Consider the following 15,883-nt stretch of genomic DNA (forward strand, 5'->3'; position numbering starts at 1 on the left):
ATATTTGTTACGAAAGAGACCAATAAATGCACAATGAACAAAAATAAAACACTTTTAAACTAATCCTATATAAAACTAGGCACTCGTATTCACTACAAATTGTAAATAGTAGTTTTTATACAATGTGTGTACAGTGGAGAAGTAGCGAGCCGTTTTAAAGCTTACCCTAATGTGATTTACGATGCCACTGGTATAGGTGTTGGCGACTATCCAGATACATTTGTTCTTTATAGGATTACTTACGAGTACTACAACGTAGGGCTACCGCAATAAAAACAATTATAGAACGAATTTGTGAAATTGTTTCGTTTTGCTGTTCAAGAGCGTTTAGAACAGGAAATCTTTAGAAATCATGGTCGTTATACCTAATTATAATAGTACGTCTGAGTATATTCCGGAGCTGTTGATAATGTAACAGGTTACCGTAGCTCCGGCCCAAAGCAGGAGAAGGAACGAACGGAGTGATTTTTAGTCAAAAAGTCTGACACTCCCTCTCGCTTCACCCAAGACGGGAGAAGTCATAGAACGATTTTTCCTTCTCAAAAAAGTCTTGCAGGAATGTTAATAATATTTATGAGACACAATCTTAACAATTTTCATACTTAAGACTATCCAGTAAGAAGTAAGTATTAAAATAAGAAGAGCAACAACGACAACAAATACCATGACATAATATATAACATCCCCAGACACACTTCTACTATCAATAAACACAATAAACGTACAACCCTAACTTAGGGGTGCGCGGAGCTAAGTGACTTGACGTGCCCACTTCCATTACGATGGAATCTTCGCGTAACTCGCGTATTCTCGTAACCTTGAACGTCCTGGCCTACATAGCATATACATTATACGTTATATATGAACAATATATTATATATACATATACTTTTATTACTGTCATACCGACAGCCCTCACATTGTTGACATACCACCTGTTCGCGAGCGTCGACCCTAACGATAAGGGTGGAGACACACTGCGAGAAATGGGCTAATGCTGAAATATATTTAGGAATGATGATGAAATGTGCCAATTTCTTATTTGTTAAAATAATCTTCAATAAGCCTTGAGTGAGTCTGAGTACTTACATTTTATCTCCTCAAAAGAGGTACATAATACACCAACACTGATCGAGCGCTCATGGTTAAAACTAAACTACGTTTACGACCAATTAGTTTCCATTTTCAGAAAACACACTTGACAAAATTTCAAAATTAGTTTAAAAATAATAGCCAAGTAAAAAAAATTGCGCTCACAATACTCAAAGCAGAATACTATTTGTTTTTTACCGTAGAATAAATTGAGACAGACCGCAGACGTGGTTGAGAAACCACAACGCGCACACACACACAAAGCACACACGCACACATATGTATAGCTAGACTATAAATGTGTAAACACGTGGTCAGTTTGTAAACATCTTGACATTATTAAGTAACTCGTAACATAATACTTAACATAACGTGATTCTGAATAGACATTAGATATACAAACAAATTCATACAAAACTTTAATTTCGCTTGTGTTTTCGCTACTTTTAGGTATAATTGGCGTAATTTTAATTAGCTAATCTTTTAGACTGCTTTATCTAAGGTGCTATTTTAAGACTTGATAACGATAATTTACATTTTATCAGGAAATACCATAAGATTATATGCATTTTTTATGGAATAACCCGGTAAACGAACAGACGGATCACCTGATGGTAAGCAATCGCCGCCGCCCATGGACACTTGAAAAACCAGAGGTGTCACAAGTAGGTACGTTGCCGGCTTTTTGGGTGTCCCTCCTTTGGTGTTACTTGTTTCTATAAGTGCCAATGGTTGATTAATTTAATATCTCAGAAAGCAAAATACGAAAATAATTAAAAACAACAGTTTACTTACGTAAATATTCTGAGAAAATCTCTACTAGTTTCGAGTCACAGAGGGACTCATCATAATGAGCAGCGTGCGCTGACGCGGCGACGTCGCGCAGCCTATTTATTTGAGTAATTAGTAAAATACTAACATGAGTAAACCGTTGGTTCTAGTTAATTTAGTATGTCATATTCAAAAATACTTTGAAAAATACGTTTAGATGAGAAAAGAGATTCCTTTTTGTGCAACGACACTTCTTTTATTCCCGAAAAAGTAAGCAGAGGTGCACATTACGGCACGTAACGCCGCTATACATATACACCAACTTTTTACCATTTGTGTTATGAGTCCCATGTAAAGGGGCTTGAGGGTACCCGTACACATAAAACTAACATATAAATTAACATAACCTCTCTACGATTCAAATCGAAACATTTCTTTACACTTGATGAAACTTATCTACGTAAAAAAAAATAACTGTCTGCCCATGTGTGTCTACGCCCTTACGGCCGGATGCCATTCCCTTCAGTGTTCGCAAGTTGGCACTTAGTATTCTGGCATTAAATATAAGGGCGTGTTTTGGCAGACGTGACTTAGGACCACTTTTGAAAAGATGGCTGGACAATGGTGCCCATAGAATATAAAAACTATATACATAAAAGGCATATACATGTCTATTGTACATGCGAATCAATTTTCTCAATACACAAGGGCCTTCGCCATAAGTTTATTGGGCGGAATTCCGGTTCCCGGGAGCAATTTTGTGATTTTCTTTTTGTAAATAGTTTACCTTCTTACAATAAGGCCCATATTAAGTGATATGAAAAGTGGAGGACACGTAGGTGTGGGTATTTATCTTTATTTATTTAAACTTAATGCATAATCAAGGTACAACGGTGGACATAATGCCACAGGCATTCTTTTTTGTCAGTCTTTAGGAGTTGTAGAGATAATACGGTTGGTGCAATAAAGTTGAACTTGATGATAATAGCATACGCACTTGTAACGCCTCTGGTGTTTCGGGTGTCCATGGGCGGCGGTGATTGCTTACCATCAGGTGATCTGGCTACTTGTGTACCGGCTTATACGATAAAGAAAACATAAAGCTCACTGCGAAACTGAGCACTTTAAAACTGCAATCTCGATCTATTGACCATCAAAATTATCTACGGAATACTTTTTATACATATAGAGGTCCCCACCGGATCCTTGTCCCAGAGGATCTCGGCGGATGTGGCGGTACAAGTCAGCAGATTGGGGTGGGATGCGATCTTTTTTTGCATCCTATCCTTGGCGGCCTGTCTGCTTCTCTACTGAGGACCCGTCAGCTTGTGCGGATGCCATAACGGGGGTGTTGCGTCAGGGCATGGAATACTACATTCCATTCTCGGACGCGACATCTTTCGGTGGGACTCGTCCATGGTTCGATGCCGACTGCAGACGTGCTGAAGCGCGAAAGCATGCGGCATACTTGGCATGGGCGGGTGCCAGGCGCCGTAGGGCTGACGACATTCTTCAGAGGAAGAGAGCCTATAACCGGGCTGCCAAGTCATGCAAAAAGGCATTACGGATGGCTCGGTTCAACCACATTGGCCGAATAGGGAACAAACTGGCTTCTTACCCAGCGGGTAGTAAAGCGTTTTGGTCCCTGGCCAAGGCGGTTGAATCGAACTTCTGCCGCTGGTGTTTCGGGTTTCACTCCCACCTCTCCTGGGGCCTAACGGGACGCTGGCACACACCGCGGTAGAGAAAGCAAACCTGTTTGCTTCTCTATTTGCGGAATCTTCACGTCTTGATACTGGTGGCGCTTTGCCTCCTTCTCTCCATAGAGTTTGCGAGACGAATATGTCAAAAATTCGCATACGACAGAAGGAGGTATATAAGACGTTGCGTAATCTCGACGTGAACAAGGCCAGCGGCCTGCTAGGGAGTGGAACTCCTTGCCGGAGTCTGTGTTTCCTGATGGGTATAACTTGGGTGTCTTCAAGGCCCGAGTGAATAGGTTGCTTATGGGCAGACGTGCTCCACCGTAGGCTGCATCATCACTTACCATCAGGTGAGATAGCGGCCAAACGTCGACCCATTAAATGTAAAAAAAAAAAAAAAAAAAAAGAGGTGGCTCTGCCACAGACTTGGATCTCCTCCTACCTACAACTCAAAGGATTAACACATCTATTGTTTTATTATGTTAGACATAAGTCCTTATATTATGTAGTACAATATACATTATTAAAAACATAATGCATACGTTATCTAGTGTATTGTGTTCGTACTCAAAAAAACAAAAGAAGTACCGGTAAACTATGGCAACTTTACCGGGCCCTTGGCAACTTTACCATACTATAGGTATTCGGTATAAACTCATTTATCTAAAAATCTACCCACCAGAATTCTGTTTTGTAATAGAAGTATTTTTTAGACATTAAAAGGAAATATTTACTATATTTTGCGTAGACGTGAGACTGCTATTATGCCAGTAATGGCCGTCACAATGTATGCGTGAAAATGAGCTAAAAGTTAGTAGTTCCTAAATTGTGCTCACAGAGCCTTAACTATTTGTCACAGGTGAGTGAAATTTTGATCTTGTATGTATAATATAGTTGGGATTACTGTTGTAATGTCAGCAATTGCTTTTTCTTTAATTTATTGATAAATAATCGCTTCGGTAATGTTGACACAGGTTAGGTAAAGTTGCCACGGCCTGCTTTGTGGCAACTTTACCTACAGTTAGGGTTGGCAATAAATGTTTTTTTCTTGTTTGTGTGTATGTAACCATTTTCGAATACCTAAATTTCACAGCATAATAGTGAATATCCTGGATGATAAGATATAATGTATTTAATAATACCTCTTGTTTTACAGCCAAAATGGCTCCCATGAAACAAAACCGCAGAAAACTCGGAGCTAGACACTATAAAAATTATACGGAAGTGATGTTATAATTAGCTATGGAGATAGTGAAGTCATAAAATTAAAAAGTCAAGGATTAAACATTATTTTGTAGCCTTTTTTACAATTTTAAACATAAATACTTAAAATTTTAGAACTTAATTTAGTTTAAAAGGGAATAATATTTATGTTAGAAATTTGTGCGTTTTTTTACTTTAGGTTTAAGGTTTATTAATTTTTTTTTAAATATACATGTCATAAAAAAGTTCCTCCTTTTTTGACAACCCCGAGCGTAACAAATTATTTGTATGTAAATTACGATGAAACCCGTGGCAACTTTCCCTAATGTCTGTGTAGCCGTTATCTTTATAGATTTCCTCATATTGTTTGCATTATAATACGAAGAGGTCCTAGATGAAGCCCTCTGTACCTCAACAACTCTTTAATATGCAATATACGATGAATACGGCGCGTAGGTAAAGTTGCCAAAAATTTGGTATCTTTACCCATGTTGTTTTTTCTTTACTACGGCTAAAATAAGTGTTTGTATATAATGACGATTACAGTAAAGTGAGCCAGATAGACTACAATTCTAAATATATAGTTTTGGTTTCTATGCGTCTTATGGTTAAAAATATATTTCGTGTTTTGTTCTAAAATATGGTAAAGTTGCCATGTTTTACGGTACGCTTGTAATGCTAATGGAGTGTGAATATATTATGCAAAACGTGTCTAGCAATATTCATCTTACAGGTATATTATCTGCGTTTGAGAGAAAATATGTACACAACTTCAATGTGTAGGTATTTATACAAACAGTCTCGCTTTTAACATGCGAATTGTGTACCCTTAGTTTGCTTTACGTTTAAAGTAGGTAATCGAAACGAGAGCGCGTACGGCGCTCTGATGGGGCCGGCTCAAATAAACCAACCAATCGAACTACAATACCTGCATTTGATAGTTTTTCATAGTTACCTATATTCTATGTAAACATACAAATAGTACGAATATAACAATAAATCAATACTAGGTATAAAAATATAAATAACAATAATAAATCATATATGTTACAGGGGATGTCTTTTTATTAGACGCTCTTAAATGCTCTAATGAGCATTTTTCTCATATGGGGTTGTTTAAACAGATAATTTCGAAAATGTTTTTCAATCAAAACGATAAACAGAAATGCACGCTTAAAATACTTTAACTTTTAGAAGCAAAAACGCATTTAAATAGTATCTAAGTAGGTACAAAAACACGGCTGAATGTAAAACTCAGTCATTAAAACATGTATTTGGTCTGCGAATCGGCCATAACCAGTCATGGCCAAGGTCTGACGAAAGCCTCCAAATATCTCGTTAACATTGACACCAAGAATTGCAAACATTACTATTTTAGTATATTTTAAAATTACTCATCGCGTGGCGCCCGGAAACTTCCTTTTAATGTTTACTAATATGTAGTATTTTTGGTTCAACAAACATATTAATGTTTACAACATTCTGCTTATATACTTATAAAGTCATTTGACAATTTTCCCCTTGAAAAAGGTACCTACTGCTTCTTCTCGATTGCATCGTTTGATTTTAAAGTTGCCTGAATAGTAAGTTTTCATTTCTATCTATTCGACTTGTGGAAATTCCTTATTATTTCTTCGACCATGGACATATTAGAAGGAAATGTTAATACCGATTTCGATAAAAATCACCTTAACACTTTAAACGCCATGGGGGTCACCATTGACGTTAGCGGAGGATTTGCCTCAACAGTTTACTTTTGGCAGTCAAAGCCTTAAATATGCACACATACCTAAGTACTTATAAATAAATATGGCATCCACTTTCATTGAGTTAAGAGTCAAACCGCCGTACTCAGAGTTAATGGTTACTTAAGTCACTCCTTAGCAATTGTTTTCGGAATTATGAATAGTTTATGCAATCGGAATAAGTAATAGTTAATGGATGTTGAGGAAACTAAATTAAATGAGAATTTCTTTAGATATAAATAAATAACAGGAAATTACGCCGTAATGCAGTGGCCACCTTGACCTTGGAGTAAAATAAGGATAAATGTGAGTGCATATGAGTGTTACAGTAAATAGGTGTGTCAGGGTCATTGTATTCAAAACATTTATTATGTCTACAGTTGTGGTCCACGTGAAGTTTGTTTTGCCAAAGAAATTTTTCTGCGTGTCTTTCTTAATTAACCAATCACTGTACCTATATTAACAAAAAAATCACGGTTTTAATGCAGAAAAGCTCTACTAGTTTCGAGTCACAGAGGGATTCTTCATCATGAAGCACGGTCCAGCCAGTAGGCTGCACGACATCGCCGCGTCTGCGCACGCTGGGCATATTGAAGATTCCCTCTGTGACTCGAAACTAGTAGAGCTTTTCTCCATTAAATCTGTGATTTTTTAGTTAATATAGAGTGATTGGTTAAGTAAACCATATTTTTTTTAGTTAATATAACAATCACAACTAAAAACAATGCGAGTGCAGTTATTCTCGAGGTTTGCGCTTAGTACCACATTTAGTGATTAATTTTTGTATTTATTATTATTGTGGATGGTAAATAAGGATCATATAGCAGTCTCATTACACAACATTTTTGCGAATTACTATACTTACTCAAATACTCGGAATCTCACAATGACCTTACTGTTATTAGAATTTACATTAATTATTTATGTTATTTTATTTATTACTTTCGGTTTTGAGAATTATTGAGAATTAATTACGTATTTCCACGTAAAATTGCATAGGTATCTACCTACAGTCTTTAAGCTGCAAATATTTTTAAGTGAATATATTAGGTACCTAACTTATTGAGACAGAAGTTTTGGTATTGTTTTCTTCATTTTTTATACTCATAGTAAAGGTATTAAAATAGCAAACTAACGAAGATATGATTTGTTTACCTTTACGAAAATAGAAAGTAATAATAATTAAAGAATATGCTAAATACTGAACATGATATCTGTTAAATATTAAGCACTCCCCAATCAAGTTTCTAAATTAAAGTCAATAAGTAATACATTATTGATTACATAATTATTATTTAAGAATCTCTCGTCAGTCCGGTTTTAAAACCAAACTAAACTTTAAAACAAAAATATTAATATTTAAAAAATATATTATTTTAATATAGTAAGTATCTGTAAGAGAACTTACTTAGTTACCTACTAAAAGCCAATTTATACATCGCCCGAACATTTTAGTATTTTTTTATTTTTTTGAGGGCGTAAAATGTGGCAGTGTGAGTCTCTGACTAAAAACCACTACTCCTGCTTTTCGAGTCGGAGCCTCGGTAACCCGCTAGAGAGTCGAACCCGAGGACCTTACTCGGTACTTGCACTAGCAACCACTCAAGTACCGGACCAGTCAACCACACCTGTAATAATAAAGTGAAAAAAATCTAATATACTAATTTACTCATACTCATTACTCATATATGCAAATCATACTCATATCGTGTCTACATTAGAATAGACGTTTACTTCCTAAAATAAAATTAAACTAATAAAGTACCATGAAAAAATGATTCAACAATACTTATATTATGAAATCGCTATTATAATACAATCAATACTTTTTCACGCGTAGTGTAAAAACACCTCAAAATGTAAACTTTACACCTTAAACAAAAAATGTAGACAAAAACTGAGTGAAGATTGATGAACCTTCATTAATTGAGTGTTTTGTTTAAATCATTAGTGCAGTCGCGTCGTTAGGTTAGATAAAAATAAGAATTTAAGATATAAATAATAAGAATTTGGCGCATTTTGAAGGTTTTGAAGGTTTCCCCCGTCATCAAAAAAAGTCAGATACTCATTAGGACATGACAGAGGAAAATAATTCTATTGGAGCATAACTTAAAAAATAATGTCTAGGCATGGGTACTATTGCTGTATGACTGGTGTGAAATTGGACGTATATGATGATGTTATTATTGGATGTTATTGGTCAAAAACGGACGAATTCTTATGATCACCCTGGCTTTTTACCTATAGATATTTGAAAATAATGATATTCAAATGGTATTTGTGTGTTATTTTCAATGAGGTACACATAATAACCTCTCTGGTCAGAGCAATCACACGAATACATTTTGGAGATTGACCCATAATTCCTTTGCAAAAAAGGGCGTGATCTTGTATTCAAATATGTCTATAATTATGCCCCCATGACGCACAAACAGTTTCACAACTTGTATTTACGTATGTATAAATACACAAAAAACATGAATGAATACAAGTATAAATAAATATTTAATCGTAAGATTCGTTTTTTACTCCCAATGTGTGAACACCAATTGTGACGTCCGCGTGACTCGTTACTTTTTTTTTATAATAGTTATTTAATTTAATTCCATTATCTATTTCTATGTCATTATATAAAATGGAACGCGAATCTGTCTAGCAGTGTTAATGACGTCATTTATAATTATATTAGGTATGTTTTTTTTATATAAACGAATATTAAGTATAGCATTTGTCGGTCAACTCGTACGTAGTAGTCGATCAACAAGTAGTAAGTTAGTACTATTAATTCCGTAGTTGCGGACTGCATAACAGGTTACGGGGCTCCCTGTATACTATGGATGAATCCTTAATTAGGCACTTTTGAAACGTCAAATTGGATTGTCCGTCAATCGGGCCGTCAGTGAAATTAGGCGGTCGTTCCAAAGTGTAGCTTCGAATGGAGAAGAAAGAGCAAGCAACTCCATCGTTACTCTTTTACTTTAAAAAAAATAGTTTTGTTAATACAATCTATAAGTAAGGTTTTCACCAATCTATAAGTGACCACTAACAGTTCCAGTAAGGACTTAGTTTACGTGCTTCATCACACTAAAAGTTACTTTTAATTAAGAGATGGGTTAGGGGTAGTTGAAAACGGCCAAAATAATCATCATCTTTCACAATGGCATACAATAACAGTTTTCAAAATAAATAAACGAACTTACTGAAGAAAGCCCAAAATGTCATACGTACTATTATTTTCTTTAGTCGGTAAACACGCACGGTAAACACAAACATGACTAAAACTACAGTTACATGGACATAGAAATTCCACAGTAAAGCTTCGAGCCTAAAGCACTACACAAAGATTCTTTGAAACAATGGCTGTTTAGCTGAAATGTCCACATAAAAATTCCACAATTGGAAATGGCGGGCTTTTGCTGTCTACATTACTCACGTTGACAATCCGCCATCTTTTATTTAATGATAGTGTCACAGATAATAAAATACCTATGTATTAGATTGTTTGCAGATTCTACTTATTATTATTTTTTATTTATAAGATTAAATAAGTAGAAATTGTAATTAGTATTTTATACTCACCCATTATAATTAATGAAACACAGCACAGCAATGCAATCAAATCCAAGTGTGGGAGAGACATGCTTCGGCACGAATGGGTCAGCTCGACCCGAGTGATACTGTGGCCTCACAAAAAGCCGACGTGAAACAACGCTTGCGTTGTGTTTCGTTGTGTGATTGAGAGTTCCCACAATCTTCCCAATCCCCGATTCCCCAAAAACCCTTAAATTACTAACCCCCAAAAGGCCGACAACGCGCTTGTGTCAGGTGTCCATGGGCGGCAATGATTGCTTACCATCAGGTGGTCATTACCAAAAAAGCAATATATCTAACCATCCTTTGACATTAAACTTCACAACTGTTCCTAACTCGTACTAACAATTAGTTTAGCTAAAATCAACAAAACTCACGGCGCTACCTACATAGGTAACACATTAAAATTTTACGTCTTCGTAGTATAAATGTCACATTTTACGGCTCCCGGGAAATGTAGTACAGCTGTGGCTGTGGTCGGAACGACTTAATAACCATTTTCCAGCTATATGTCGCTATGTTTGATTTGTAGCTTTTTCCGCCACGTTCTGAGTTCTGAGTCAGTCTTTAGTTTGTATGATTAAACGCCACTCAAGTGTGGTAAGAACTAGAACTAGGTTATTTAAAAATGTCTCCGTTTTAAAATTGAAATTGGAACTGTCAGTCGGCCATATCGAGTTATTTAACGGATCTTTACGATTTGAATTTGCTCAGCTTTTTGTATTTTATTTTTTGAACCTGATAATTATTTTTAAGAAGATTTCAATCTGTTTCCACGCCTTATAAAGGTAGAAAAAAAAATGAGCAATTCCACCTATCAAAGGGAATGTTGTCTTAGTAGACAATTACTATGGATTCATGTTAAACCGACCGACCTTTAACTGATAGTCAAAAATTCTTTCGATTTTTTTTTCATTTCAACGATTTAGCGACAACATTTTACTAGACTATTCGAACAGCAAATTCTTTGGCTTTTACCCAAGCGATACACGTTTATGTATTTAAATAGGTAGGTACTTTAAACGTACCTATTGCAAGAATGTAAGACTCTATACATAGTAGGTATTTCTTAACATTTCGAAAAACGATGCCAAATTGGCACGGTGAACAGTTAGAAAAACTATAACATTTTTGTAAAATTATAATTAAACACGAGTACAAAAGCTCTTCACTCGACTACTTATTTTAAATTGAGGATTACATGGCCACACATTGATTAATCCTTCGTGTGCCCAAACGTGGATCCACGCGAGACACAATGTATTTTCTATTGTGTCTTATACAACGTGTAACAAAAAGGGGGTATACATATCAAGTGCACGGTTTCTAGATAACATAAGAAACGATACGGGAAGGGTTTTTTTAACTCATGTTTTCATGGTACCAAGTTATGAATTTTTCAAATCGCGCCGCAGTGCGAATCAAAATTAGGTAGACAGGTACTAGGCGATCAGATTGACAGAAGAAATGTTTCGTAATACTGGCAAGTGACCCCTAGTGTTGTGGCACGTTTGTATGATTTGAAATCAAGAACCATGCGATACCAAGTATTTGGTACTAATTTTTTTTGAAGCGTATTTTGAGCTGAAACTTTGTGTAGAGATTCTATTCAACCTGTATTCATCAGGGCTTCTTGATGTATATGGGTATTTTGTTACACGTTGTATACGACATACAAGAGGTTAAAAGACCTTTACATTAGTCTTCAGGATATTTGCAAACAAAACATCATCAAATATGACAATCACTATGAGTTGATTACAACATAGAGACTAGTTATATTTTGTTACTAAGTATTAAAATTACAAAACTGCAATCTTCAATCGTAATTTAAACTTAAAGGTTCAGATTCATCAGAGAGCGCTACGGCCCAGGTGTCTGCTAAAAGCGGCTATAGCGAAATATCGATTTCAACCCAAAATCTATGGGATTTAGATCGACTTTTTAAATTAAATTCTAATGATGATGTCAAAATTAACAGAAATTAGCCGAAATATGTTACAATATAACTTTTTAAGTACTATGTGTGACCCTTTCGATGCAAACTTTTCAGCATTAGACGCTTATAAGAAACCAGAGTATGTCGTAGCCATTGGCTAAGTATTAAAACAAGTCAGGTCACATCGATCGAGTGTAAAAGTAGAAAACGTTTGAGGTAATTGTCTGTGGGAGCCATCACGTTTACTGCAACATATTGATCGGATCCAAGAAGGCATTGGACAAGGGCACTTTCTAGGTACCTAGGTAACCTACTTAGATTTTATCAAACAGTTTATTGTTCAATATTTGTGAGTTTGTTTGTGTGTGTCTTTGTTACTCAGTCATGTGGAAATGGCTGAGGGGATTGGTGTGAAATTTGGAAGAGGGATAGGTTATGATCTGGAATAACATATAGGACACTTTTTATCCGTCGGAACCGCGGGTGAAACCGCCGGCAGAAGCTTGTTTTTTTTTATAAAATGCACACGTTGGAAAAATACAGTTTTTTGCAATCCAATAGGACATTTTGGAAACTTAAAAATTGACCTACCTGTAGGTTCTATTCTCAAGAAAACGACTCACTATTTTTTCTCGTTTAAAGTTATCCAGTAGGGTCATTCCTGAACTACTTTTAGATAAAACTTGGCATACAGACCTTGTTTAAATTTACGTAGTTTACTCATACTTAATTAAACATTAACTACTATTTTTAATTATAAATTAACGAGCAGATTGTGATCTCAATAAAGCCAACTTGGTAGAATCGATATTATTTTAAAAAACACTGAATGTCCGCGTACCAACTTTAAGGGTCGATTCTATCTGACGGGACATGCGTCGCGTAACGCCAAAACAGACAAATTAGTCCATTGAAATGTTACAATTTGAGGGCCGAATAATGCATTTTTTAGAGGACGCAATTTTATTTTTTGAACATGTTGGGGGGGTCAATTGAAACTTAACTTGAAGTTTGTGGGGTCGCCACCCTTGTCCCTCGGCCGCCATCTTGGAAAAAGGGATGGAAACACTTTTTTTGCTATATCTCGGAAACTATGCATCGTAATAAAATTTTTAAAATCATAATTTGTAGAATATTATTTTGCCTACAAATATGTTTATATAACTTTATGCCCTAAATTAACAATTAAAGAAGTTATAAGTAAAAAAGTGAATTTTTTTCAATAAAATTTTCTCTTTTGCTCTGTAACTTTTTTTTTACATTTTATAAATAAATGGCTTCAGACCAATCTTGTAGAATATTTTTCGAGAAAAATTTGTCCCTACAACTGTTTTCAATTTCATTCATTAGAAACTCAGTTACAGCGCTCCGAAGCTAACCGGGTTCGTCAAATTAGTCCAGTCAAATAAGCTTAAATTAGGTAAGAATCTCGGAATGCGAGATGACCAGCTGTAATTTTGTAAATACTTGTAAATTGACCCCCTAAAATTGTCTCAAAACCATGGTATATATGGTAGGGTGTAAGCAACTCTTAAAATTCAGGGTCAAAGGTCCCAAAAATCGTTCTATTGCGGTTTTTTGGAAATAACTCATTTCCTATGGGTTTTTGGTATTTGTGTTCAATATCAATATTGTAGAATACAAAATTCTCTACAACTTTTGTCTAAATTTTTTTTATATGGTGAACCGTTGTCGAGTTTGAGGGCGGAGAACGCACGGTCACTGCATCACATCAGACATTTTTTTTTCAGCTAATCTATCCGTGATGGTTGGAGGACATTAAAAAAGACGTTATGGTTTCTAAAACCATTTTTCGTCAAATTCAATTGTTTGAAAGATAGACGCTTCCAAAGTGGAAAATTTACCGTGCGTTCTCCGCCCTCAAACTCTACAACGGTTCACCATATAAAAAAAAATTTAGACAAAAGTTGTAGAGAATGTTGTATTCTACAATATTGATATTGAATACAAATACCAAAAACCCATAGGAAATGAGTTATTTCCAAAAAACCGCAAAAGAACGATTTTTGGGACCTTTGACCCTGAATGTTAAGAGTTGCTTACACCCTACCATATATACCATGGTTTTGAGACAATTTTAGGGGGTCAATTTACAAGTATTTACAAAATTACAGCTGGTCATCTCGCATTCCGAGATTCTTACCTAATTTAAGCTTATTTGACTGGACTAATTTGACGAACCCGGTTAGCTTCGGAGCGCTGTAACTGAGTTTCTAATGAATGAAATTGAAAACAGTTGTAGGGACAAATTTTTCTCGAAAAATATTCTACAAGATTGGTCTGAAGCCATTTATTTATAAAATGTAAAAAAAGTTACAGAGCAAAAGAGAAAATTTTATTGAAAAAAATTCACTTTTTTACTTATAACTTCTTTAATTGTTAATTTAGGGCATAAAGTTATATAAACATATTTGTAGGCAAAATAATATTCTACAAATTATGATTTTAAAAATTTTATTACGCAGTTTAAAAAATATTATGCATAGTTTCCGAGATATAGCAAAAAAAGTGTTTCCATCCCTTTTTCCAAGATGGCGGCCAAGGGACAAGGGTGGCGACCCCACAAACTTCAAGTTAAGCTTCTATTGACCCCCCTACATGATCAAAAAATAAAATTGCGTCCTCTAAAAATGTAAAGCACATGTAACATTTCAATGGACTAAATGTATAGAAAAACAATTGACCGTTCACACTCAACCGATGATACGTCAGTACGACCGATGATACGCTCGACGTATTTTACGACAGATATGAACCGACCCGAAGTAGACTATTGCTTGGAACCATTTGACAAGTAGACATTTGACTGCACAGTTGGCGCGGTGGCTAGGAAACTGCCTACCGTACAACTTGTAGCTGGTTCGATTCTTGCACGGAGCAACTCTTTGTGTGATCCACAAATTGTTGTTTCGGGTCTGGGTGTAATGTGCACGTGAACTTGTATGTTTGTAAACTCACCCACGACACAGGAGAAAATCCTAATGTGGGGCAACGTTTAAAAAAAAATGGAAGTTTGTAAACGGACCCGCGACACAAGAGAGGAAAATCATAAAGAGGAGCAACAGACCTTTTAAAAAAAATTTGGAGCCAAGAAATATAATGAATTAACATTTTCACATTCCAGATTCTTCACAGCATACCCGGCTGCGAAGGAATTCTTCAAGATGATCAAGGGTATGCCAGAAGAGCAGTACCTAGAGAACCCGCAGTTCAAGGCCCACGTGATCAACCTGATGACCGCCCTCAACCTGGCCGTGGAGAACCTGAACCAGCCGGAGGTGGTCGCCGCCATGATGAACAAACTCGGAGAGTCACACGGCAGGAGAAAGATCAAGGAGCAAAATTTCCAAGTGAGTATATGATTTTATTACGTAGGCAGCAGTAGATATGTATTGTTTGTGGGAGAGCCATTCTTCGGCATGAATGGGCCGGCTCGACCGAAGTGATACCACGGCCACACAGAAAACCGACATGACACAACAGTTGCGTTATATGAGTGAGGTTACCGGAGGCCCAATCACCCTTCCCAATGCACTTGTATCGCCTCTGGTGTTTCGGATGTCCACGGACGGCGGCGATTGCTTATCATCAGGTGATCGGTCTGCTCGTTTACCGGCTTATACCATAAAACAAGATACTATAGGAAATGTAAACTTGACTATTTTTAATTATAAATATAGGCAGTATTCAATTACATTATTAAAAGTTACTACTCCAAGGGCCAATAATGCGACATTTTGTCCTACATTTCAACAAAACATTGCCAGCTTAAATCAACCAGACATAAACATTGATTTATACGAAATTCGAATTCACAT

General features: G+C 35.9%; 1 protein-coding gene across 4 annotated transcripts in view; it reads left to right on the forward strand.

The window, feature by feature from the left end:
• Nucleotides 1–15,883, forward strand: part of LOC118264200 (cytoglobin) — a 43,817-nt gene that overhangs the window by 25,458 nt on the left and 2,476 nt on the right. For all 4 annotated transcript variants that reach the window (XM_035576636.2, XM_035576635.2, XM_035576633.2 and 1 more), the window contains exon 3: nt 15,190–15,415. In XM_035576636.2, coding sequence (XP_035432529.2) covers nt 15,190–15,415 — 226 coding nt within the window. The remainder of the gene's footprint in view (nt 1–15,189; nt 15,416–15,883) is intronic.

The sequence above is a fragment of the Spodoptera frugiperda genome, chromosome 26 (assembly GCF_023101765.2).
Source record: "Spodoptera frugiperda isolate SF20-4 chromosome 26, AGI-APGP_CSIRO_Sfru_2.0, whole genome shotgun sequence".
NCBI classification, from domain to species: Eukaryota; Metazoa; Arthropoda; class Insecta; order Lepidoptera; family Noctuidae; genus Spodoptera; species Spodoptera frugiperda.